Source organism: Oncorhynchus kisutch, linkage group LG2, assembly GCF_002021735.2.
Source record: "Oncorhynchus kisutch isolate 150728-3 linkage group LG2, Okis_V2, whole genome shotgun sequence".
NCBI classification, from domain to species: Eukaryota; Metazoa; Chordata; class Actinopteri; order Salmoniformes; family Salmonidae; genus Oncorhynchus; species Oncorhynchus kisutch.
This window is the reverse complement of record NC_034175.2, coordinates 53,666,397-53,693,737: the sequence shown is the minus strand read 5'-3', so window position 1 is coordinate 53,693,737 and position 27,341 is coordinate 53,666,397. Positions and strand designations below refer to the sequence as shown.

The window sequence follows — 27,341 nt, the reverse complement described above, 5'->3', positions numbered from 1 at the left end:
AGCACAGGGAGGCCAGGGGCCACTTAGTATTTTCTCGCCCACGGGAGTCTGGCTGTATGGCCCCCTACACACTTGAGTTGTACCGCATATTTGGAACATGTGCGGCACAACACATTTGGAACAACAGTTGAGATACAACTGAGGATTTTTATGCACAACATAAATACTCAAGGGTTGTGGGGAGACACCACACCTTGATTGTATAAAAAAAGAAATGTGCAGACTCTTCGTTGTCACATAAATAACCATCGTGTCGAATGTGATGAACATCAGTTGTGCAACCTGAGTGGGAACAGGGTGTGAGAGAGACAGGGTCACAAGTGAGGACCAAGAATGGGTCACATCTTTTTACAATCCTGTGTCTTCATTTACTGTATATGCAGAATTGCAGGTATTAAAATACATAGATTGTATGTGTATATAGTGCATTTTAACATATAGACAGGTAATGCCTTGCTTCATGATATTCAACTAGTACATATTGTAAACATCTTGACATCCATATCAGTAAAATCAATAGTTTAAAATTGGGAAGCCCATGCCTTATTAACATATATTTAACTATTTCCAGCCCTATATCTTCTTCTCATGTCAAGGATATTAGCAGCATTGGTTTTGGTAATACCTCAATATTCTCTAGAGGTATTTTAATTTTGTAACATTGTAATATCACATAATCCATCAAATTCAGAGATTGGCCTATTAATTAAAGCAATTAATAAGCAAAATTGTGAATTAAAGGAGCAAGAGTCCTTAAGAGATGTATTTCAGCTTTCAATTAACATAATTTGAAGCTGTAAACATGTGTGTATGCTAGCAGAGTGGCTGGTTTTTCTATCGGCAACGTAAACGTGCAAGTTAAATGATTGTGATACAATTACATTTTTTATTTTAATACCCCAAATTATGATTTTGAGATTTTGTTGATAAAGAAATGATGTATTCCAAGATGTACTGGAAGAAATACAACAGTGTATAGAAGTACATAGAATACAAATACCTGAGACCCCCACATGATAATAATTTCAACATCAGTGCGTATCTGTGCACATTACGAACCCATTTTAATATAATGCCAGAATATTCACCATTCATACCATGTATACAAAAGTACACAGCAACCCTCTCTTTTACCAGTATTGTTCATTAGCACTTGTTATATAATAATAATAAAAAACATAATTTTTACAAAACAATTCCAATTTTACATTGAAATCCAGTGCAGTTTTTAGTACATATAAAATGCACCACAATCGAGAGTGTCACTAATTCCGCTTCAAGTATGCTCTTCTTCCAAGAGTGTGGAGTCTGTCAATAAGATCACTTCTTCTTTGTGTTCATCTAAGCTCATATAAATTCATATATAGGTTGTAGCCTCCAGATATATTTACACACAATGCTTCAACGTGATATTTATCAGTCTTTAACAAGGTTGTACAGTACTTACAGAGGTAAGACGGATCATACAGCTCCAACAACAACCCACTGGGCACACACTGGATGAATCAACGTCGTTTCCACGTCATTTCAATCAATCAACGTGGAATAGATGTTGAATTGACGCCTGTGCACAGTGGGAAAGCACTTTATGAGCTAAGGCCTTTACATACACACATATAGATGTAGGATCTTAATTTGAGCCAGTTTGCTAAAGCAGGAAAATAATCCTGCAGCAACAGGAAATGTGAATTATTATGTGGAGCATAATTAAATGGAAAAGGGAAAAACAAGTCTGAAATTTCGAAGTGGAAATGACTAACTTCAGAAGCCTTTTTAAACCTCAAATGCATTTCAGGAAAGTTCTCTTGCAACAGGGTGAACAATTTAAGATCCTACATCTGTAGTAAAACAATCTGAAAAATAAAATGTAACTGTACAATATCGATCTCACTTTCACAGACAATAATCCATTATTTTTCTTCCCGGTGCGGTAGTCTGACTTTTTGTTACGTAGTAAATTATTAAAAAATCTAATCTTGGTGCTCACATTGTCTCCCTCAATTGATGTACACATGGGACAAATCAGAATACAGTAAGATGATCTACAATGACAAGTAAAACATATAATGCCGCTACGGCAATTATTTCATAACAGATAGTAAAGCAATAGTGTGCACTTTGCTACAGGTGGGCTGACATATGTTTTTCAAATATTCTAAAACTATTTGTTAGCATCCATGCTTGCTTCATAAAGAATAGTAATGATTCTGGATTTGTTTAGTAAAACAATAGGCGGACATACAGAAGATTGAAGACAACTATACTGCATCAGAACATCTATAGAAATATGAATGGTCAAAGATAAAGGTGTGAGTAAATACAAAACAGGGGCTTTCATTTAAAAAGAATAATGCACTGAGGGAATGCAGAATGCATGTAATAGCTACTACAATAGCTAAAAGATGTAAACAAATACCATTGCCAATACTTTACAGTAACAATAAGCTGTACAGTATGGGTTTTGAAATATAAAGAGAAATAAGCTGCCACTTTGATTGGGGAGGTTACATACCGTACCACATAACATACAGAAGGAGTGAAGAAGTTTGAAGTGAACAGTGAACTGAGCCTGGCCATATACACATAGGGCCATTCCTATGGCCAAAGACCATCAGGACAAAAGACTGTGGCAATTCAAAACATGGTATATACTGCATAATAAAGAGAACAACAGCGACATTACATATTTTGCCAGCAAAATATTTGTTATCAACAGAGCAACATGTACATTGTCTTAAGCATTTGTCCAAGTGCACATAGATTCTTTTATTTGATCCACATACATACCATCACCCTTCACTGGCATTATACTTCTAAAAAAACTAAACCACACTGCTATCTATCTACTAAACAGTACCAGTGCATCAGCTTAATTGTACTGGGCACAATCTTTTCCACATCACATTCACATGCAATATACAGCAGGGTTGGTATCAATGCCATTCCAATTCTATCAATGTAAGAAATAAACTGAAAATCCAAATTCCAATTTTCCTCATAGATTTGTTTTTATTGACTGAATTGAAATGGCATTGATCCCAACCCAGGAGTAGAGCGCAAGCACTGACATGGCGCTTGCAGAAAGCAGCCTGTCTACTATAAGACACATGAGTGGGTTAAAGGCAACTTGCGAGCTGGAGATTTGAAGTTACTATTGAACCATCATAACAGGGCCTGGCTTCAAAACAGGGAATCCCTTCCCGTCCTCCCCATCCGTCAAGGCATCAGTCTGCTAGATAAAGAACAGGTTCAGGGAGGAGGCGGGTTGCAGTGCAGTGCTTTTCCTTTCCTCTGTGAAGTTCTGTGAAACTGAGAAGGTTACAGGAACTGTTCCACAGAAAGCAGATATTTAGCTAGGGTAATGAACGAAACAATAACAAATCTGTAGACAATGTCTGAAAAGGTAAATCATGAGTAAGTTTCTCCGTCTCCATCTCTGTTTCTCGCTATCTCTCTCTCTCTCTCTCTCTCACACACACACTCTCTCTCTCTCTCTCTCTCTCTCTCTCTCACACACACTCTCTGTCTCGCTCTCTCTCTCTCTCTCTGTCTCTCTCTCTCACACACACTCTGTCTAGCTCTCTCTCTGTGTCTCTCTCTCATCTCTTTCTCCCTCTCCCTCACTTTCTTCCATATTTCTCATTTTTTTTGTCTCTCTCCTTTTCTTTCTCGCCCTCTCTCTTTCTCTCTCACTACTCTCTTTCCCTCTGCAGAAAATGTAATTCTTTAATGTGGCTAGTGTGACAACACGCCTGTGCAGTTAGCAGTTAGAAAGACAGAGAAGATATACAGTCTGTTGCAAGAAAGAATATTATATTCTAAAGTATGGTTCAGTTGGTGGGGTCAGGGAAAGCCCCCTTGATAAGTTGAGACCTTACATGGCAGTCTATGTGGCAACGAACAAGTCCAACAGTACATTATTCAGAAAGAAAGGAACAGGGATAAACTATAATAGAACTACTCACAGTATTAGCTGCTCTGTGACAATCTGAGACACACCATGACAAAACTGTCTAGGTGTACTACTTCTTTGTGATCTTCTTCACTCCCCCAAAAAATCCCTCACTTGAGATACATATCTCAACCTCAAATTCTTCAAAACACCTTGCACAATTCAAATGTGTATTTGGCCCAGACCTTCATATATTTGTTCGGAATGATATATAGCTAGTATCATTATGCTGCAGCAAATGTTGGTTAGTTCTCTCTCTCCTAGTTGGTTGCATTGACCACACACAGTTAGTTCAACATCACTGTCCTGAGGTGGGATGGGGCGGGGACCAGTGGTGGCTACTGTCCAGTCCACCCCTCTAGTTGAAGGTGTGTTCCCCACGGATGATGTGAGATGAGAATTCATAGCGGTCCTTGCTGCGGTGGCCACAGATGTTGCACTCCAGCGGGTCCCTGTAACCATGACAACCCATGTGGATGGTGTACATGACGTGGTCCAGGAAGAGAATGCGGCAGTGTTCACACTGGAACACCCTCATCTTCCGCCCCTCTCGCCCAAACACACGCACCCCTTCCCGACTTATAGGCCTCTCAGCTGCCACTCCCTGGGCCACCTCAGCCACGCCTCGCCCCTCCTCTCTGCCGCCATATGCTGGGCTGGATCTGGGACGGTGGTGGGGGTTGTTCCAGTGGTAACCCAGCCTATCCTGTGGGCTGCTCCGGGCAGAGTCGGCCGAGTCCAGCCCACTGTTGCTAGGAGACTCTTTTTCCTCTCTGGTACCCTGTGGGTGGTGCTGCTTGGGTCTGGAGAGGGCGATGGGCCCGTTGGAGGAAGGATGGAAGTCAGGGGGAGGAGGGGGCAGAGGTGAAGGATGAGGTGGGCCGTCGCGGCCACCTGGTCGGTCCATACGCAGCCCTGACCCCAGAGGGTAGACGTGGTGGAAGAGGGGGTTGACCATGGGTACCACCTCGGCCATAGAAAGAGAAGGCTGTGGACCGTGGGGACCATGGGGGTGGGGATGGTGGACCAGGGGTCTCAGGGAGTCAGAGCCCAGGTAAGAGATGGCGTTGTTGATAGCCTGGTCCATCATGTGAGCCTGCATCAGCTCTGCCTCCTTCTCATACTTCAGACCCATCTCAAAGCTCAGCTCCGGGTAACTGTAACGCATCATCTTCTCACCTGCAGAGCACAGCTTACATATTACCACAATGAAACTCACATATGCATAAGCTCCCCGTAAGAGAAACTGTCCGGTCGAATGACACCATTGGACAGTACCGAATACATACAACTCTAACTCTATAGAATATGAAAGAGTGCCTTAATGTTGTGTGCATGTCTAACCTTTCCAGTTTTTAACAAGCTAAACACAAAGTTCTCTTGTTTTTGTCTTATTGTATTTTCTCTTGTGTTGTTTAATAGTGGAAAGCCCCATCCATCTGAATGCACTGTTTAACCCCTCCAGAACAGGGATGCGGTGAGCTGTTTTGCTCTTCTCTCGATAAGAGCTATTGCAGAGATACAGGTGTAACAAACCACAGAGTGAAAACATGTCCTCGTCTCTGTCATCCGCTCTCTGTGTCTCGCTCGATCTTTTCCTCTATCTAATAGAGCAGTAAATAATACAAACTAAATCATTGTCTTCCGCGCTAATATGCAAAAAATTGGCGGTTATATGCCAACAAAATGTTTGCAACACCGAAACAATTGTTTCTTAATACAAAACGAATATATTTTTCAAATGTATGTATTAAAAAATTATCAAAATGTTATAAGTAAAAATGAAAAATATTGAGAAATATTAAGAGTGGAACAACCTGATCTGAAATGTGAAATCTACATTAATAAAACTAAAGTGTGCAGTATGTGAATAGTGTCTTCATTTCTGCCATTAAGTCAAGGTCATCTGTTAAATGCAAAACAACAGTATCATGTTTCAATGTACCGCTGCCCAGGCACGCAATTCAATTCCTTTTTGCATGTATACACTCATTCTGTTGCAGTGACTGTATGTTGAACTGAACAAAACAAATAAACATTTAAAACTGTAAACTGAATTTAATCCAACAGAACAGGTCAAATTCAATCCCAAAATGGGATTAAATAAATATCCTACTGATACCCTTAATACCATAATTATGAAAATTACAAATGAGTAATTTGTAATAATAATTATCTAAGCTACAAATAATAATTGTGAGTTAGTGATCCTTATGGTGAACACATTATGGTGCTCCCAGACAGGAAGTGATGCAATGATGCTTACCCACAAACTTCTGTGGAGTGGTACTCTTCCTCTTCCCTACATTACTCTGCAGTTTCTCAATGACAGGTGGCCGGTCTAATGTTGCCATGGCAGCGGCCTCAGCCAGGGGCCTCTGCTCTTTAGGGACCTCACCTGGGGGTCAGGGGTCAGAGCATGAGAGTGTGTGAGAGGTCTGCACCAAGGCTTGTAGGTATACTGTAGTACTGTAGTTGGCAGGTGTGTAAAAGTAACATAAGTAGAGTTCACAGGATTCTCACACAAACCATAAAAAGGAAGGAGGAAGAGAAACTAAAATTATCTTTAATTTAACTTCATACCTAAATTATAAATGATTAAAGGTTAAAGTGCAAGGTGTAAAAAAGGTTCCAAAGAGAAAGCAAATGTTTCTGAGTCCATGCCATCAACAGAGATACCATAAAGCAGGTCTCTGTACCAGAGCAGGACATTCACACTCACCTGGATAAGGCCCAGTGACGGAGGTGGGATCCATGCCAGCACTCTCAAGGTAGTTATGGCAGCGCTCTTTATGCTCCTCCAATGATGTCCTCTGTTTGTAGCTCCGCCCACAGTAGTCACACTTGTGTGGTTTACCCACTAAATTAGAGAAATGACATCAAAGGAAAACAACTATTAATTTCATTCATTCATCAACTCACATAAACAGACCGGTAACGCAATTCTATGTGAACTCTCTAGGAGGTTTTAGTAAACACATAGAACCCGTGCAGAACACAGAAACTAGAGCAGGGCTATGAGCTCATGGAGTGATCATTTTCCATTAGTGGGATCCCACACACCATCATTGCCAACCAGACAGAGAAGGTGTGGGCAGGCGAGATATACCAAAATACTCGAATACACACATTTGCCTTTCATACGCCCTGGAACAACTGGTAAAGCCTACAACTCTTCCGGGAGCCCATCACTACTACTATGGTGCACAACTCAATTGGCTGCTGTACACAGACACAGATCCCGTAGAAGAAGGAAAATAACTAACGTCAGACCTAAACAACGTCTGTGTTTCTCCTCAGCAGCTGGAGGTGGGGAGTGATTCATGCTGCCAGTTTCATTCTGATGGAGTCTATGCTGGTGAGATTGTGCAAAACCTCCTCTAGCTTTCCCCTAGAGAAGATCCATCCATTGATCCTTCCTTCCGTCCTCCCTTCCTTCCGTCCTCCCTTCCTTCCGTCCTCCCTTCCTTCCGTCCTCCCTTCCTTCCGTCCTCCCTTCCTTCCGTCCTCCCTTCCTTCCGTCCTCCCTTCCTTCCTTCCTCCCTTCCTTCCGTCCTCCCTTCCTTCCAATCTTCCGCCATTCATTTATTAACTGTACTTCAATCATTCACTCATTCACTGGCAACTAAAGTCTGAAACTACTGAAAAGTACTACTCAATGTCTTCTGTAGTAGAAACAAGGCTCTGAAAGTCTTCGGGATGAGTCATCAAGGGGGAACTGTTGTCCAGACGACACCAAGCAGTGGCCCAGACACTGGCCCAAAATAGGTGTCGTTCACATGAGAAAATGTTCTCGTACCAGAGGTGACCCCAGTTACTAGAAACTACCTGACCTGTTACTGTGGGAATAACATGTTTCAGTCTGACAAGTACTTTGAAAGTAAGACACAGATAGGCTTAGGTAACATTTCATTAAGTCTATGGGAATTGATTGGAAATATTGGTGAGTATGTGAACGTTTGGCTTACGTTTTTTCAAGCTGATATCAAATGACTGTATAGGTTACTTGTCTTGTGTGTAATTTTGTGGCCTGTGAATGCCAATTGGTTTAGCGCATTTTAAACTGTGGTCCATGAGTAAGCTTTATACTAGCAATGGCATTATCATGTAATTTATTTGACTTATGAGTCTCTCCATATGTAGCCTAATACAATGTCCGTGTAATTGAAAAACACCCTGAACTGTCTGTCTGCTCCAATGATATTGGCCACAGCACCAGCTAACTGTAGCCAGCCGGATGGGCAGTCACACTTTCATATTGGAATAGGCCACACACATATTTTATGCTATTACTCATATACAAAACCTCCAGCCATTTGCAGATGGAGGATGTATCACAAAAATCCCACTTTCAGCAGATATTCTTGAACATGCAAATAGCCTTAACTCTCTCTGCCTTCAGATACAGTCGGCTGCATCCAGTTGGGTGAGAAACAGGAACCTCTCTCAGAAACGTATTGTTGTCTCATGTAATGTCATTAGTGAGTGAGCCCATCACTCTAAGTGAGGCGTCTAAAACATCTTCAGGATGAACAATTTGCAAATATTTGAACAGCAATTCAAAGAATAACTTGATATTCATATTTAACAATGTGTTTGGGAGGGGTTCAGATACAACACAGTCCATGTAGTGCCACTCTGTGTCTTGACAGGGGAAAGTATACTCTTGTCTTGCCCCTCGGATTGCACAATACATCAAAGCATTCACCTGTCGCTGTCTCTCTCAGTGTTTCTCTGTCTCTCTCCCCACACCTAACCTCCCTCTCTCGTCACTCCACCTGTTTCCTGGCAGTGTGCCAGGGGGCAGGGAGAGAGAGGAGAAAGGAGAAGAGGCCTTTCATCTAGAGAACGCCATTCCAACCAACTCCCTACGCCACAGAAGAGTTCCTAACATTCCTTTCAACCGTCAGGTAGTGTAGTATAGGCAGGCTGAGGGGATTCATACAGCACTACTACCTACTATAGGACTGCATAAGGAACTACGGTACACCTAAATGTGCCGTCTACATTGACTGGAGGAGGGTAAAGAATTCATTTAGCCTTACAAAACAGGAAGTGAAAATTAGAAAAAGGTCAAAAGAGAAAAAAAAAGACACATGGAAAGAGTGTCTGAAAGCATTGACAGAAAAAGAGAGAGAGATACAAAGGACTCTATTTTAACAAACTTAACGCAATGGTAAATGAGAGACAATAAGGCCTCATTACCATAAAGCTGTTTATACAACAAGTAAATCTTTGAGTAAAGATGATACTATTTGTGAAATGACAGATGCTATGTAATGATGTTGATGTGAGAGAATTGTATTTCTGTTTAAAGTTTCACTAAGTCATTGGCACACCACCAGGGGCACAGACAGGACCTGGCGTCATGAGAACACCCCCAGGGGCACAGACAGGACCTGGCGTCATGAGAACACCCCCAGGGGCACAGACAGGACCTGGCGTCATGAGAACACCCCCAGGGGCACAGACAGGACCTGGCATCATGAGAACACCCCCAGGGGCACAGACAGGACCTGGCGTCATGAGAACACCCCCAGGGGCACAGACAGGACCTGGCGTCATGAGAACACCCCCAGGGGCACAGACAGGACCTGGCGTCATGAGAACACCCCTAGGGGCACGGACAGGACCTGGCGTCATGAGAACACCCCCAGGGGCACAGACAGGACCTGGCGTCATGAGAACACCCCCAGGGGCACAGACAGGACCTGGTGTCATGAGAACACCCCCAGGGGCACAGACAGGACCTGGCGTCATGAGAACACCCCCAGGGGCACAGACAGGACCTGGCGTCATGAGAACACCCCCAGGGGCACAGACAGGACCTGGCGTCATGAGAACACCCCCAGGGGCACAGACAGGACCTGGCGTCATGAGACAGCCCTTTTCCATGTTCCCAATAAAACCCCCACCTGGGTTTTCTATCACCAGACCGAGCTTACCTCAATTATGAGAGGGCTAAGGGTGGAGACGAGACCAGTACCTCTATCATAGAGGAAATAAGGTTTAAGTAGATTGCTGAAGCTTTGAACTATACCATGTGATTAAACTCTTAGACTATCGATACCGACAGAATAAGAACAAGTCTTTGATATTAATTACTAGTCTGCAGCCAGGAATTCAGTATCATTGACGCGAAGACCGAAACATCTATTCATAACGACATGAATGAATGTCACTCTGAACCACCCGTTCTAACCACGACAGAGAGAGGGCGGACAAGCCCTCCAACAGAAACAAACTTTTCAACAGAGATCCCGACGACACACAGAGCGTAAATATATATATTGATTGCAATTATTCCCGAATGAGTGAGCGTTCATGTGCAAAGGATTAGCATTTCAATTGTTATAATTATCAACTCTGTCATGTCTCCTCAGCTGACCCCCACTCCCCTCTGTCTAACAAGCCGCCATGCCGGTTTAGCCCACTAGGGCACATTCTCCAATTATTTCTTTGTAACCATATCTACTTTGCTTGTTTGTTATGCATTTCTGTGAGTACTTAGTTAGTAAATAAATGATTTTAAGACAATTGATGTATGAATGACTCATAGTGAAGACTGGGTTCGTGCAGATAACAAACAATTTACGATGTTTGGAATGAGACTAACGTGAGGTAAAGAATCATTCATTAATCAGAAGACTAAGTGATGAGATATTAAAATATCTGAATGTTATATTAGGAAAATTATAACTTTGTAATTTGAATATTTTCCTTGGTGTCCCGACATCCTAGTCAATTACAGTTCCATGATTAAGTAGTTTAATCACGTAATAATAATTACAGAGAATTTTTTATAAAGATAAGTCTTCAGTTTTAATGACGCAAAAGACACAACAGCACCTAAAGGACTCTCAGACCATGGGAAACAATATTCTCTGGTCTGATGAAACCAAGATTGAACTCTTTGGCCTGAATGCCAAGCATCACATCTGGAAGAAACCTGGCACCATCCCTACAGTGAAGCACGGTGGTGGCAGCATCATGCTGTGGTGATGTTTTTCAACGGCAGGGACTGGGAGACTAGTCAGGATTGAGGGAAAGATGAACGGAGCAAAGTATAGAGACATCCTTGATGAAACCCTGCTCCAGAGCACTCAGGACCTCAGACTGGGGAGAAGGTTCAACTTCCAACAGGACATTGACCCTAAGCCCACAGCCAAGACAAGGCATGGGTGGCTTTGGGACAAGTCTGTGAATGTTCTTGAGTGGTCAAGCCAGAGCCTGGACTTGAACACGATCGAACAACTCTGGAGAGACCTGAAAATAGCTGTGTAGTGTCACTCCCCATCCAACCTGAGAGAGCTTGAGAGGATCTGCAGAGAAGAATGGGAGAAACTCCCCAAATACAGGTGTGCTAAACTTGTAGAGTCAAGGGGTCAAGGGGTCTGAATACTTTCCGAATGCACTGTACATGTGAGTACTTCAAAGAGGACAACACTAGAGATGAGGTTATACTGTCGTCTGTCCCGGATCTCAAAGAAGAGGCAGGAGAGAACACAGAAACAGAGGCCTATGACGCAGAGATAGGAAAGTGGGTTACAGTGTTTCTCTGGTCTCCCCATACTGTATCTCTACAGATAACAGAGAGAGTTCCTCTCTGAGGAGACGTGAGCTGAGCAGGTTATAGGAACAGCATGTCCTGGGTGCCTAACCACAGCCCTTGTCTGTCTGCACAAAAATCCCTAGGGAAATCCCTACAATACGAAACCCTGTCAGGATTAGATATTTGTGGGTCTGTTGCTAATCTGTCACAAAAACTTAGACACAGGTCAGACCAGATCATGCTTTAAGTTACATCGAGACAGGCCGGTTCTATAGCATCAACATATAGCATCGACTATTTTAGAAGTTATTGAAACCAGGATTAATACTAAGGAGTATCCACAGTAATAAAAAAGTTAAAGGAAGCATGGACCCAAGACAAAGAGAATAGGAAGACAAGGAGAAAAAGGAGGAAGAGGATAAGAACATAGAGGAAGAAACAAAAATAGAGAGGAGGTAGAGGGGCTGACCTGAGTGTGTGCGTAGGTGGCCTGTGAGTGCGTCACGACGGCGGCAGGCGTAGCTGCAGAAGGGGCATTTGAAGGGCTTCTCCCCCGTGTGCAGTTTGATGTGTCTCAACAGATTGCCCTTCTGAGTGAACGACACACCACACTGGTTACACTGGAACGGCCTATCACCTGAGAGGGGCACAGGAAGTGTTACACTGGAACGACCTATCACTTGAAGGGGCACAGGAAGTGCAGGCTCTCATCTCTCACTCCCCCTTTTACATATAGCCAGAAAAGCAACACACAATACCCACAAACCACCAGCCACCTAGTCATGAGTTTTCACTCGGCTAGTGGACCGAACAAACTTGAGAAAGACGGAAATGGAGGTTCACAGCTACTCAACAGCAATCAACACATTGCGATGGTAAAACGTGGTTTGATTGGTAAAAAGGCAAGCAACACGCCTTAGCTGAGAACATTGTAACATCTCAAATAATGCAGAGAATATATTTCTAGAAGGATTGTCAGTGGGTGGAAAAACACTAGCGTGTGGTGCCTGATGTATTCTGTGTACAATTGATTCATTTGAACTACAGCCTACTGCTACTACAGTAATAGTGTCTGGAGTGTGGTGAGATGAGGTGTTAGATCTCCACCCTAATAGCTCTGCTCTGGGTCTCTTCTACAGCTCCCTCTCGAACCACAAAGTAGGTGTAGAAATACAGTGAGTTTTCATCCTTCACCAGGCGCCCGGTAGGGCTGTATGTGTTCTACACACAGATACACAAACACCACCAACACCACTAAGTTGGTATAAGTTAATAAGGTTTAGTGTGGCCATCAAAGTCTCTTCAGATAGTAAATGGTTAAGACTTAAGGAGTCTTACAGTGTGTCTTATAATCTTCCATTGTGTTAAAGTGCTGTACATCTTTAATACCAGCTTTACCATGGAAGTATGTTTGTCTGTATCTACGCAAAAAGTTTGCCCGGTTCACCAGTAAACTACAGTAGTCTCGATGATCATCTCTTGATCTGCGGCCAAACGTTTGGAAAAGTGAAATGTGATCCTAAATCTGCGAAGACCAAGGCACAGTAATGGCGTCAGTTAAGGGCTCGGGAACAGGTTGTGGAGGATTCCTGGGATGTTATCCATGAAAATCATTCCAAGGCTAAACTATTGTATTCTACAAAACAGCAAAGCTCTCTAGCTCCACACCCGTAGAAACAATTTCTGACTCACAGAATAAAATAAAAAAATCATAGGATGAGTGACGTACAATTGCTTGAGTCTGTAAAATTCATATCTCATAGGGAGCTACAACGTGAAATATAATTTATTCATAATTTACTAACGTATAACTAATGTTTTTTTGCAGTTTGCTAGATGTTAATGGTAAAACATTGACAATCCTTAGATACATTAGAGAGTATTGAGTCATTGTTGTTCAATATAAAGTACATTAGGTTTGGGCAATATACTGTGAAAGGGACATAAGGGGTAGCAACTTTAGAGAAACATTTACCATTGGGCAGCCGAGTTCCTGGGTCACATGACCCATCTGACCCAGGGACCCCATCCTGTAGGTTGTTTGGGCTGTCAATTATGGGCTCTTCCAATCCCGATTCCTCTTCCCCACTTCGTCCCATATCCTCAGCTGTGGTCCTCCTGTCCCTTTCATCTTCTGTCTCTTCTTCTTGTTTGATGGTGTGTTCTGGAAGAGACAGGTATGACCAATCCAATTACAGTTTTTCAGACAATCACATGACAATCACATGACATGGCTTTAGTGGATGATCCTCGTTCTTCCAGTAAGAGGTGCAGTGGCTCTAGGTTACGAGTCTAAACCTTGTAAATTTGTTTCTCTTTGAATGTAAACATCCACTGATTGGAACATGTTCATCAAATCTGCATGTTATTTCCCCTGGAGAAATAAGTAATATAATGATGCTCAACATAAATTGCCAAAGTTAATGCTAACCTCTAGAGGCAGGGACTCATCAAATCTGACAAAAAAAATGGTTAGTTATTGTTAATTATATGCAATTATTTTGTATTTAACCAGGCAAGTCAGTTAAGAACAAATTCTTATTTACAGTGACGGCCTTCCCCGGCCAAACCCTAACCTGGACGACGCTGTGCCAATTGTGCCCTGCCCTATGGGACTCCCAATCACGGCTGGGTGTGATACAGCCTGGAATCGAACCAGGGTCTGTAGTGACACCTCTAGCACTGAGATGCAGTGCCTTGTACCACTGTGCCACTCAGGGGCGCAATTATTTCTGTTATCTATTTTAAACCTGAGACTTCTGGAATGTACACAGTAAAGTAGTTATGTGGAGAAAAACGGGGTTAGTCCCAGAAGTGGACGGGCGATACGTGACTTGGTCTGAACATTAGAGAATTGTGGAGGGAGAGCTGAGAAACAGAATGGTCTAGTTCCACTCAGTCCTTGGCAAGGCTGGGGTCAATTCTAATTGAAGGCAGTCAAGTAAACTTAAATAACAATTCAAAATTGAATAGAAAAATGTTATCTATTTTCAATGACTTCTCAATAAACTGAGAAGTAGAAGATATTTTTTCTACTCCATTTTATTTAAATTTAAAATCACTTCCTGAATTGACTGCCTTTAATTGAAATTGACCCCAGCCCTGGTCCCTGGGGAGGAGGAGGAGGAGGTGCTTAGCCCCTGTGGGTTTCGATTTGACTGGCACTGGGAGACTGGCTGGATGGCTTGATGGAGGGGGGGGGGGGGATTCTGGCTGACTAAAGGCACAAAGGCCTCAACTCTACTGGGTTGGCCACTAGACTCTCAGTATCCCTCATCCGACATTATAGGGAGACTGACACACAGACACTTAAATATGGCCCAGATACATACTCCTCCAGTCTGGCTTTAGTAACTTTTGACTCTTGAGTCACAAGGGACACACACACATAGCCACAGAATAATTAGAGATCGTCCTCTCCCACACAACTTTTGAAGGTACAATATACAGAAATTGTCCCGCCATTTCCTGGTTGCTTAAATTCAAATAGTTTTCCTAATTTCAGTTTGTTTCACAAAACAAGCAATCTATTGTGTAGAGAATCGTTGTACCATCTGAAGTATATTTTCAATAACCAAAATGATTGTATTTTCAGCAGTTTAAAGCTGGTGTATAAAACTGAAAGTAAAAGACACAAAAATAAATCTTAAGAACGGGACGCATAGAAACAGCACACATAGAACATATCTACCGCATCTTAGACTTACGTTCAATGGAAATGACAGATCTATCTCACGTTTCTATGTGAATTTGACCAGTTTACCCAAAAAGTGCTTAGCATATACGTTGGGACCTTAATCTTGAACATTTGGAATTTGTTTTTTTATTAGGATCCCCATTAAGTGTTGCAGAAGCAGCAGCTACTGTACTTTTCGTGGGGTCCACACAAAACATAAAGTATGACAAAATACATAATTCTATTAGACAAGAACAGAAACACACATTTGAAATAAGAACAATAGAACACATTGTTTTCCTGTACTGCATATATATACAACATATTCATATACAGCATATACAGTACATACACGTTTTTAGGTCATACAAAGTCAGAGGCATCATACTGTGAGAAGGAGACTTTTTGCATTCCTCTACAGTAGTCTGAAGGAAAACCTGATACGGACGTTAATCATAACCATCCAGTCAAGCCTGTTTGTGATTTGTGACTGAAACCATAATCATAGTGTAGGTACGGAAGGAGCCAGAGCAATAACCCCAACCTCACATCCATATAATCCATCCCCTGACCGTCCCTTCAGTCTCCTAGGCTCCGTTAAAGGGGATTTTGGCAATAAGCCCACTTACAGTTTCTACGTCCCGAGAGTCAGATGAAGTCGTGAGTACCATGTTTATGTTTAGCATCCAGTATGAAGGAAGTTAAAGGTTGTTTTGTGAGCCAATGCTAACTAGCTTAGCGAAAAAAACTTGAAGTCTTCCTTCATACTAGACCAGGCACTTGCACAGATGGAGCCCTAGGTGTGCTGGAGCACCTGCCCCTTTGCCGAACAGTTTGGGCAACACATTAATATGACCCCTCTATGGAAAGATGAGACTCTCACGAACACCTACATGTTTTTCTCTAGGACACCCACAAGTTTCCCAAGACTTGTCTGAAGGTAGCCTGATACCAGTTCAAATGTTGGTGCCTAAAATAAGTTGTTGGATATGTTTAAAAAATATATATAAATAAGTTCATTTCCTATATCTCTCAGACACAAACTTCCTTTCGATTTTTTTCCTGTTTTTCCATGTATGAATCTGTTATTCAACGCGTTTCTATGAGCAAATTGCAATAAGACCAAACTCAATATTTCATCCAATATTTATTTTATATTCAAGTGGAGTGTGGCGATAGCTAGGGTTGACAACAACTTTTACTATGGTGATTGCTATAGGGTTGACAACAACTTTTACTATGGTGATTGCTATAGGGTTGACACTAAGTCATGGTGATTGCTATAGGGTTGACAACAACTTTTACTATGGTGATTGCTATAGGGTTGACACTAGGTCATGGTGATTGCTATAGGGTTGACACTAAGTCATGCTGATTGCTATAGGGTTGACAACAACATTTACTATGGTGATTGCTATAGGGTTGACACTAAGTCATGGTGATTGCTATAGAGTTGACACTAAGTCATGGTGATTGCTATAGGGTTGACACTAAGTCATGGTGATTGTTATAGGGTTGACACTAAGTCATGGTGATTGCTATAGGGTTGACACTAAGTCATGGTGATTGCTATAGGGTTGACACTAAGTCATGCTGATTGCTATAGGGTTGACAACAACATTTACTATGGTGATTGCTATAGGGTTGACACTAAGTCATGGTGATTGCTATAGAGTTGACACTAAGTCAGGTTTATTAATATAGGGTTGACACTAAGTCATGGTGATTGCTAAAGGGTTGACATTAAGTCATGGTGATTGCTATAGGGTTGACACTAAGTCATAGTGATTGCTATAGGGTTGACACTAAGTCATGGGGATTGCTATAGGGTTGACACTAAGTCATGGTGATTGCTATAGGGTTGACACTAAGTCATGGGGATTGCTATAGGGTTGACACTTAGTCATGGGGATTGCTATAGGATTGACACTAAGTCATGGTGATTGCTATAGGGTTGACACTAAGTCATGGGGATTGATATAGGGTTGACACTAAGTCATGGTGATTGCTATAGGGTTGACAACAACATTTACTATGGTGATTGCTATAGGGTTGACACTAAGTCATGGGGATTGCTATAGGGTTGACACTAAGTCAGGTTTATTAATATAGGGTTGACACTAAGTCATGGTGATTGCTAAAGGGTTGACATTAAGTCATGGTGATTGCTATAGGGTTGACACTAAGTCATAGTGATTGCTATAGGGTTGACACTAAGTCATGGGGATTGCTATAGGGTTGACACTAAGTCATGGTGATTGCTATAGGGTTGACACTAAGTCATGGGGATTGCTATAGGGTTGACACTAAGTCATGGGGATTGATATAGGGTTGACACTAAGTCATGGTGATTGCTATAGGGTTGACAACAACATTTACTATGGTGATTGCTATAGGGTTGACACTAAGTCATGGGGATTGCTATAGGGTTGACACTAAGTCATGGTGATTGCTATAGGATTGACACTAAGTCATGGGGATTGCTATAGGGTTGACACCTAGTCATGGGGATTGCTATAGGGTTGACACTAAGTCATGGGGATTGCTATAGGGTTGACACTAAGTCATGGGGATTGCTATAGGGTTGACACTAAGTCATGGGGATTGCTATAGGGTTGACACTAAGTCATGGGGATTGCTATAGGGTTGACACTAAGTCATGGGGATTACTATAGGGTTGACACTAAATCATGGGGATTACTATAAGGGTTGACACTAAGTAATGGTGACTGTTATAGGGTTGACACTAAGTCATGGGGATTACTATAAGGGTTGACACTAAGTAATGGTGACTGTTATAGGGTTGACACTAAGTCATGGGGATTACTATAAGGGTTGACACTAAGTAATGGTGACTGTTATAGGGTTGACACTAAGTCACACTACCCACTCCACTGAGGTGATATGACTGACAACTTCCATCTATCTTCCAACACAGACCAAATAGAATTCTGGAGTCCTGCTATTGTCAGCAATGACATGGCAATCTCTGTAACAACATGGCAGTATTTTCTTAAGCAATATTTACCCTTTTATCTCTTAGCCTTGTGTGAACTGAAAGAGCTCCTCTTTTACTAACAGCATGACATTGAATTTATCCTCCAGAGCTGTATCCTGGCAACACAGATCTAGCAGATCTAGGGGTATTGTAGGTGGGGTATACAGATGAAGAGCTCGCCACTCTCTGTCGAAGCTGGCTGAACTTGAGATGGTTGCTGCGACAACAGCATTTTATAGAACCCAGATAAATAAAATATAAAGAAACTCCCGAAGCATGACGGGTCATGTTACCAAGGAGGAGAAACTACAGTAGGTATCCAAGCTAAGTGAAAAGTGCTATCATAAGCTAATCTGAGTAAGGATACCTGTCCCATACCTGGCTGTGTATTGAACACCTCGTAGTTTACATTACTCAAGGGTCAGAGATCAAGAAGATCAAGAAGAGCCACCCATAAGGTATTTTGCTAGTGGAACTGTAGAGGTATTTTGCTGAAGTAAATGAAAAAATAATTTTAAATGCTATACCATATGAATAGCTTGATTCTAAACACAGGTGTATAGGCAAACATGTTTTGTAGTTTTGTACACACTGACACAACTGATTAATTTCAGTGTTGTGTTACAACAGAGGTGTCATGGCGTAGTGGTGTTAGGCAACCTCTGGGTCGGGATGACACAAGCTGTATCTGTGAGAGTCTCTCTCCCTCTGACACAGATCTAGGACCAGGCTACTAATACTGGGGGATGCTGTGGGAAACAACTTCCCTTTTCTGGTTCAGCCACCTCATGGTGACATGTCTGAAGACAATGAGAAGAATGGCACCATGTCTCAGCTCTTCCTATTTCTGTTAATTTAAGGGAAGGGAACTACGCAAGACCCTTCAGATAACACATACATTTCTGATGAAAAGAAAATAAACTGTTTCTTGACGTGTGTGTGTGTGTTAGTGTGTGCGTGTGTGTGTGTGTGTGTGTGTGTGTGTGTGTGTGTGTGTGTGTGTGTGTGTGTGTGTGTGTGTGTGTGTGTGTGTGTGTGTGTGTGTGTGTGTGTGTGTGTGCGTGTGTGTGTATCCACTCACCAGTCGGTGAATAAGGACCCTGGGGCTGCTGTGCATTGGGTGTGTTTGCCGACAGGTCCACCAACATTCTAGAGTTCTCTGTCTTCCTGGGAGAGCAGTCTCCATTACCTGGGTGACAGACAACAAGAGAGCTGGGAACGTCGCATTGTGCAGCATTGCACTGCACTGAACAGCATACAGATACAGTACATACTGTACATACAAACTTCATCTATCCAAATGTCATGGCATCCTCACATAAATGCTTTGAGAGGTGTCAATTGTAGGAATCCCACCATCTAAAAAAAAAGTGTAAAAATGTCTGATGATACCCGGAGATACTTAGCCAGGGGATAATTTAATGCTGTATTTCACACGTCTAATTCATAACAGGAAATCATTCTGAACCACTTTCAGTAGCAAACAGATTTTCTGTGGATGATCTGCCAACCAGACCCAGCACTTGCTTAGCTTCTAGGTGCTAGCCAGTACAGTACCAGAGTGCAAGGTGGTATGGCTGCTGTCTGCTGGCTACTTTTTCTGTCAGCCTCGTGTCCTCTCCATACAGATCAGATCAGATTGCGGCCTGTCAGCACCCTCCCTGACACAGGCAGTGCTATGGGATAGCTATAGCTGTGTGTCCTGTCCTGTCCTGTCCACTCAGAAGGAGAGCTGTACAATCCCTTATCCCGTTACAGCCTGGCCCCAGCACAGCCTCTCAGACAATACAGCAGCAGCAGCAGCAACACCACAGCACCCCCACTGACCCAGGTGTCAAATCCCACAGGAGCCAGACCACAGCATAGACAACACTGTACCAGCTAGCACCTGGGAGTATTTAGTTAATATAGGTTTACAGGAAAGTACCTGAAAATAACAGTCTAACAGTAAATCTTCGCCAAAGCTTCTCTCATGGAAGCTAAAATAAAATGCTTGTATTTTATGTGGTGTTACATTGTTGTGATTGGCTGCTGCTGAGTGAGACACACTGGGAGTTGTGGTCCATGACCATGATGACACAATCCCTGGGTCTGGTCTCCGATTGCAAGCCACGCTGGGGTTGGATGAAATCTCAGGTGACTGATGGGTGGCTATCCAATGGCAGTGGTGTCTGTTGTAGAGATAGGGGTGGCCCAGATTTGTTATGAAGGATTTTCCATTACTGTGCTAAGTGTTGATGCCATGACGGCTGCCTAGCAGCTCTGTAGGGCCTCTCAGGTCAGGTAAAGGCTCAGTGTGTCTCAAAGGTGGTGTGTACTCGTAGCACCTGAATGTTGATGTTCATATGTTTTATGTACTTGTAATTATTACTGAAACCCTTAAAGGCATTTAGCTGAAACTGGTTTCAAAGACGAGCTTGCTAACCCTATTAAAGTCTTTTACACCTTCTCCTCCCTCCTTAATCCTCCCCCTCCCTCCTTCCTCTCTGTGGACAACTTTGTCAACCACTTTAAAAAGAAGATTGACGACATCCGCTCTTCATTCACTCAGCTTATTGAGTCCACTGGTCGCACAGAACTACCCTACGCTTTGACCTCTTTCTCCCCTCTCTCTCCCCTCTCACAGATGAAATCCAGTTACTAGTGAGGTCAGGCCACCCAACAACCTGCCCGCTTGATCCTATTCCCTCCTCCCTTATCCAGACAATCTCTGGAAACCTTCTCCCATTCCTCACTTCCCTCATCAACACATCCTTGACCACTGTCGCACCCCTCCTCAAGAAACCAACACTTGATCCCTCTATCGTCAAAAACTACAGACTGGTATTACTTCTTTATTTTCTTTCCAAAACACTTGAGCGTGCTGTCTCTGACCAACTCTCTCCCTATCGCTCTCAGAACGATCTTCTTAACCCTAACCAGTCAGTCTTCAAGACGGGTCACTCAACCAAAACTGATCTTCTCTGTCACGGAGGCTCTCCACACAGCCAAAGCTGAATCTCTCTCCTCTGTTCTCAGTTTCCTAGATGTATCCGCTGCCTTCGAAACCGTGAACCATCAGATCCTTGGCAGTCTACTCCTACCAGGTGATGTGGAGAGGATCTGTATCTCTCACTACTCTCTACTCTCACTACTGGTGTCCCCCAGGGCTCGCTTCCAAGCCCTCTCCTCTTCTCTCTATAAACTAAGTCACTTGGCTCCGTCATATCCTCACATGTTCTCTCCTATCATTGCTATGCGGATGGCACTCAACTTATTTTCTCCTTCCCCTTCTGACATCCAGGTGGTGATAAGCATCTCTGCACCACCTCAATCGCAATCTCAACAAGACGGAACTGATCTTCCTCCTGGGGAAGGCCTGCCCTCTCCACGACCTTGCCATCGCGGTTGACAACTCTACGCTGTCCCTCTTCCAGAGTGCAAAGAACCTTGGCATGACCCTGGACTACACCCTGTCGTTCTCTGCAAACATAAAAAAAGCTCACGTTTACTACAATACCATGGTACTTGCCTATGGAGCAGCAAGATGAACTGCCACTCCATACCTTCAGGCTCTGCTCAAGGGAGGGCAACTCCAACAGTCCAGTCCAAACTTTTCTCTGTCTTGGGACCCCAAGGACATCAGATACCCTGCCCTTCTTCTGAAAACTTCTGAAACCCTACATCTTCAAAGAGTATCTTAAATAATCCCACAGCACCCCCCATCGCACCCCTTCCTCACACCTCCCCCACCAAAAATACTTAAATAAATAATACTAATAAATAAAGTATTTAGTGAACTAACACTCACTTAGCTCTGAAATGGTTTTTTTGTGCGTACTTTTACCCCCTTTTCTCCCCAATTTTGTGATGTCCAATTGCTAGTTACAGTCTTGTCCCATCGCTGCAACTCCCCTACGGACTCGGGAGAGATGAAGGTCGAGAGCCATGCGTCAGCCAAACCACGACCCTGACAAGCCGCACTGCTTCTTGACACACTGCTGCCTTAACCCGGAAGCCAGCTGCACCCAATGTGTCGGAGGAAACATTGTCCAACTGGCGACCAAAGTCAGTTTGCAGGCACCCGGCCCGCCACAAGAAGTCCCTAGAGTGTGATGGAACAAGGAAATCACGGCCGGCCAAACCCTCCCCTAACCCGGACAATGCTGGGCCAATTGTGCCCCGCCTCATGGGTCTCCCGGTCACGATCCCGGTTCTGTAGTGACGACTAAAGCACAACGATGCAGTTCCTTACACCACTGCGTGACTCGGGAGGCAGATATCTACATTATTGACAAAAAATGTACTTACTATGACTGTGATATGTGGTTGTCCCACCTAGCTATCATAAGATGAATGCACTAACTGTAAGTTGCTCTGGATAGGAGCGTCTGCTAAATGACTCGAATGTATTGTAATGGTTTGATACAGTCATATGTGTTCACTCAAACACACTCACTTGTTTATCATCTGCCATTCCTCATACAATAGTTAAAATTGCAGCTCGCTGCCCCCAAAGTGATGCATGCTGGAACCCGTGGGCCAGGTTGAGGAGGCAGAGTATGGCCACATCAGTGACTGGGGCCAACAGCACACACACACACACGCACACACACACAGTCTGCTAAGTCAGAATCAGAGCTTTGATTCACACCACTTGTTAGCTGACTCAATACTGTATTTACCACCACACCATGGCCCAGATGACTTGTATAGACAGTGGAGGCTTCACTGGAAGAAGACAATGTATGTAACGCATCAGATATGGATTGTTCCATGTGTTGGCGTTGCCAAAAGGAAAATAAAATGTATGAAAATGACAAAGAGAGAACAAGAAATCATGATATAGGCTACTGAGTATATGATTTATCTTATCAGACATGTTAGTTTACTGCAGGTTGTCTCATGAAGTGAGATTGAGAACATGTGGTAAACTATCAGCAACAAGTGGTTGGCTGGTTATAAAAATGCCATATTTTCTGAGTGGGAGGACTATAATGAGCCAAAGAAATAGGAATGACACAAAGTAAGAACGATCAAGGGTTGGAACTGTGCAGGATTTCTCCCCCCGGATGACAGATTAACTATGTTGTGGCTTGTTGGAAACACACAGGCTGGAGCAAGGATCTGGTTTTTCCTGTCAAACTCTCAACCTCCGGACCTTCCCTCTAGACTGTGAGAGATCTCATTCACCAACTTGCCTATGAACATGTTAGTGGACATATGGCAGTATACTTCCAACATTAACCAAAATAGATGTGTATCAGCGATGTGAATGAAAGCAGAAGTCACTATATCCTACTTCATCCAACTTTTTTCCTTCACACTATAACGTTCATGTTTTTGACCACTCATCCCAAACCTATTACCAATAAACACAAGAAGGAGTTGTCAAACTCCAGATTGTCAGTATGTTCTATCAGTGGGAATCTGTGAAGGGGAATGTAAAGAGGAGGGAAGTACCACTGTGTTCCTGGTACAGAACCACCCTACTGATGATAAGACATCTCTAGGAGAGTGAAGTTGGCAGGATCGTTTTACAGGATCAGAACACATGTGGCTTGTGAAGGAGAAGGAGGGTGGGAGAGGAGAGGGGATACATCCTTCTCCTAGCAGGACTGTCCGCCCCTGCTCCTACACCTGGTCCATCTGCCCAGTATCCCTGTAGGCCTCTCTTCAGGAAACCAGAACAATTAAAAATGTACCATTTCTATGGATACGGACGGATACGCTACAAACTTGATTAGAAAGACCAGCTTGTATAAAAGCATAAAATGACAATTGAGAGACACATTCAGCATCTGCAATGTGGAACAGGATCTCGCTAACACAACTTTTCAAAAGTTTTAAGAATCAGAATAGGTCAGGAGGCTTCAGGTTAGAGAGTGATTGAAGAGTTGACTTACTTGCAGAATATCCATCAGTTGCTTCTGTTTCCATAGTTGGTGGAGAGCTTTGGGTATCAAAAGAAACAATAAATTAGAAGAGCACCTGAGCTGAACCACGATGCTTACTCACTGGGCACACAGAGGTGGAATCAACTTTGTTTCCACATCATTTCAATTCAATTAAGTTGAACCAACTTGGAATAGATGTAGATTTGACATCTGTGCCCAGTGGGCACACTCTTCCAAACCTCTTCTAAATCCTTATGAAATTAGCCATATTATACTGTTTGGTTGGAGTGATTTGTTTTTTACGTGATCATTGTACGTTTAGGCAACACTTCATAATACATTTAATTAACAAGCCATTATGAATGATAATAAATATTTATAAATGCTAAAATAGCCAAATTAGAGGATATTTTGATTTTGAAAAAGGCAATGATTAATTTGAGATATTTCACTAATATATTACAATAAAGGTTGAGTGAAAATACATGAAACTTATTATTACTGATGCAATTATATGATGTATAAAAATGATACAGTGTTCAAATAAAGCTGAAGCCGAAAAGTTCACACACCCAGTTTATTGTCTCGCAACATAAAACTCTATTGTTCAACTTCCCAAAAAGCTGCTGAAGGGCTGGTGGGTTGTAAAATATAGCCTTTGAATTGAATGAAGTGGCTCATTGAAAGTTGCACTGTTAGAGAAGTAACACATATATTCAGCTAAAACGATAATATGGGCTATACATGTACATGGAGTGAGAACACACATTGCAGTTCTAGTAGTTTCACGTCCTCTAACAAAGGCCTTAAGCTAAAAATAAATGTGTCTGAGAGAACAGTAGTGAGGTGCAAACAAACCCCCACTGGCCAACCTAATGTCTGCTATCAGTATCAACGGAAATGTTGTAGACATGTATTATCTGTTGGTGGTTCAGATGAAATTGTGTAGTATTGATGTTTGATGCACAAGATAATTATGACCCACAAGAGGAGTACAGCTTCATAGTATGACCCACAAGAGGAGTTTGTCCTCATAGTATAACCCACAAGGGGGCTAAGCCCTCATAGTTCAGTAAAAAAACAAAAAACAGAATCCCAATCTTGAGGACAGACCAAGCAAAACATTTTCTACTAGGAACTAGAATACAGATGTCAACATTTTGGCAAATGTCTTGTAAATGATTACCACTTCTTTCTACATACAATACAATAAAAATCTCTCAAGACATATTCATAATCAGTCAATAAATAATTGCATGCACTTAGATTTTCCCTAATAATTGACTCTTCAATCATTTGGATATCTATTAGCCTACAATGCAAACGATTCATACATAAGACTAAGAGCCGTGATATGTTTATATTTTTAAGAGGATTTCCTCTCGAATTTATATTCAGTCATACATGGGTAGACTAGGCTATTCAAATAAAGAAATACAAAACAGTTATTTTAGTGATAAGCAACCTAAGTTATTTGATTAATTCAATCAATATACTTTACCTTTATATTTTTGACAATTGAAATTAGAAGTGTTTCATTTGCAATAAACGGAAAGCCCATAAGAAGTATTTTGACCAGCTTTCCGCGCCTCGGTGGTGGACACCTGTCTCTACAAACGCTCCGCCGTGCACGTGTGTAGGCTAACTGACAGCCAACGATCTCCCTTCAGTTTAAGCAAAACTATATGGCTAGATTTTTCTCTCTCATTTATATGATATGAATCAAGGCATTAGATTGACACAATCGGCCGTCCCCTGATATTGTATGACATGAGCAATCAAATGGGATATACTGTTAATGTATCTATCAATCGCTCCTAAACAGTACGCAGAAGGAGCATCGTCGAAGTTGATATATTGCGTCCAGATAAAACAATTATGAAAATTTATTATAAACGTATTACAAAGTTACATAACGTTGTCTTGTAAGGATGGTAGCCTAATCGTTTTCAGTGCATTATAATGTGTAGGATGCGTGTAACTTGATAAATTGACAAAATGTTTGATTGGACATTACCTTTTGTGTCTCCCCTGTTCAAGTGATAATCAGTGATCTTCGTCAGCGGAAGCTGCACCTCTTAAAATTCAAATGCAAATGCTCAGTAGCCTAATATGTTTTTGATAGACAATAACAAACAAAAAAATGAAGGGAAACTCTCCTCCAAAAAAAGTGGGATGCCCTCCCAAAAAACTTCAGTTGAGTATAACACTGTCCTGTCCCGCATACAACCTGAATAAAGTTTAGGAACAGAGCAGCGCACTCCTCAATAAGTAGCTTTGGTGGTTACTTCCTCTGTGCCGAACTAAACCGTCAACTTTTCCACCTCAAACGTGACCCCCGCACACACCTTCCCTGTATCCTACAGTGTTCTATGAAGTACACCTTCATAAGCCTAAATATGGACACGTCAACATTTATAGACTGTGTATCGCTGGATGTTGTTTTTACTACATCAGCAATAAGGTCGAAGACTCAACTTGTTTTTAGACTAAATTAAATAAAGAACGAGGGGTTAGAACTGGATCCACCGGTTCCTAAGGAATTAGCCATAGAACAAGGAGTAAGGAGACGCCTATTTTAAACCGAGGGGGGCTAAAGAATCAGAAAAGCATACGTAGAATATTCAAAATGTATTGGATGAAATCAAGAGTGAGTGAGTAGGCAGTCCCTGAGAGATATGCCAGATAACATGCTGTCTCATACTAACCTGTCAAAATATTCACAGGTGCAGCTGGAAATACATTTCAGTAGAGACAGAACGTCTCATCAACTATAGTGCCCATTCAGCCTAATTCAAAAAGGTTACATAAGATGATAGAGTGTCTCTTTTGGCATTGCTGTTTGGGGAAAAAAAACCATTTCGAATGGTGTCATAGAGACTTCTGGAACCCCCCACTCCTGCATCAACAGGTATCGGATCACGGTTGAGTCGCGAGCCGTCTGGCTTTCTTACGTTAGACCCACCTGTCTCGCTGGATGTCGTGGAGACAGCAGCACGCATCGCATTGTCTGGATGAATCAATGGTCGGATGTTGAGCGTTTATCCACGGGCATATGTCATTATAGCAGAGTAACCGTTATCCTTGTAGGCTAAATATCATCACTGAGTTGCATTGGTTTTCTTTCTTTCTTTACTTTATAAACGCAGGAGATTGAATAATCCAATCACCTATGCTCGGAAATTAGGACTAGCCTACACATTTCACCCATTGGAATATCTTTCTTGGATCACACTGTAATATATTACAGTAGTGGTGCAGGCAGCAACAGTTAATCCGCCGATACT

The 27,341-nt window shown here is 42.4% G+C and overlaps 1 protein-coding gene across 4 annotated transcripts; it reads right to left on the bottom strand.

Annotated features, from left to right (window-relative positions):
* Positions 1–863: 863 nt before the first annotated feature.
* Positions 864–27,341, bottom strand: ikzf2 (IKAROS family zinc finger 2). 4 transcript variants are annotated; one of them, XM_020457678.2, is made up of 8 exons: positions 27,020–27,341; positions 24,064–24,110; positions 19,260–19,367; positions 13,480–13,668; positions 11,974–12,141; positions 6,675–6,812; positions 6,219–6,350; positions 864–5,131 (listed from the first exon to the last, which is right to left on the bottom strand). In XM_020457678.2, the coding sequence occupies exons 2-8, from the start codon at positions 24,095–24,097 to the stop codon at positions 4,311–4,313; spliced, it is 1,590 nt and encodes a 529-aa protein (XP_020313267.1). In that variant the 5' UTR covers positions 24,098–24,110; positions 27,020–27,341; the 3' UTR covers positions 864–4,310. The 4 variants fall into 4 exon arrangements, with proteins under 4 accessions (XP_020313267.1, XP_020313260.1, XP_031653392.1 ...); XM_020457671.2 differs by lacking the exon at positions 27,020–27,341 and adding an exon at positions 26,072–26,555; XM_031797532.1 differs by lacking the exon at positions 19,260–19,367.

Bases quoted from the DNA above. Each gene is read 5' to 3' on its own strand.
- ikzf2 (XM_020457678.2), bottom strand. From the start codon at position 24,097: ATGGAAACAGAAGCAACTGATGGATATTCTGCAA. The intron at 13,669-19,259 runs GTGAGTGGATAC...TGTCTCTTCCAG, and splicing joins GGGTCCTTATTCACCGACTG to AACACACCATCAAACAAGAA. The intron at 12,142-13,479 runs GTAAATGTTTCT...TGCCCCTCTCAG, and splicing joins AGGAACTCGGCTGCCCAATG to GTGATAGGCCGTTCCAGTGT.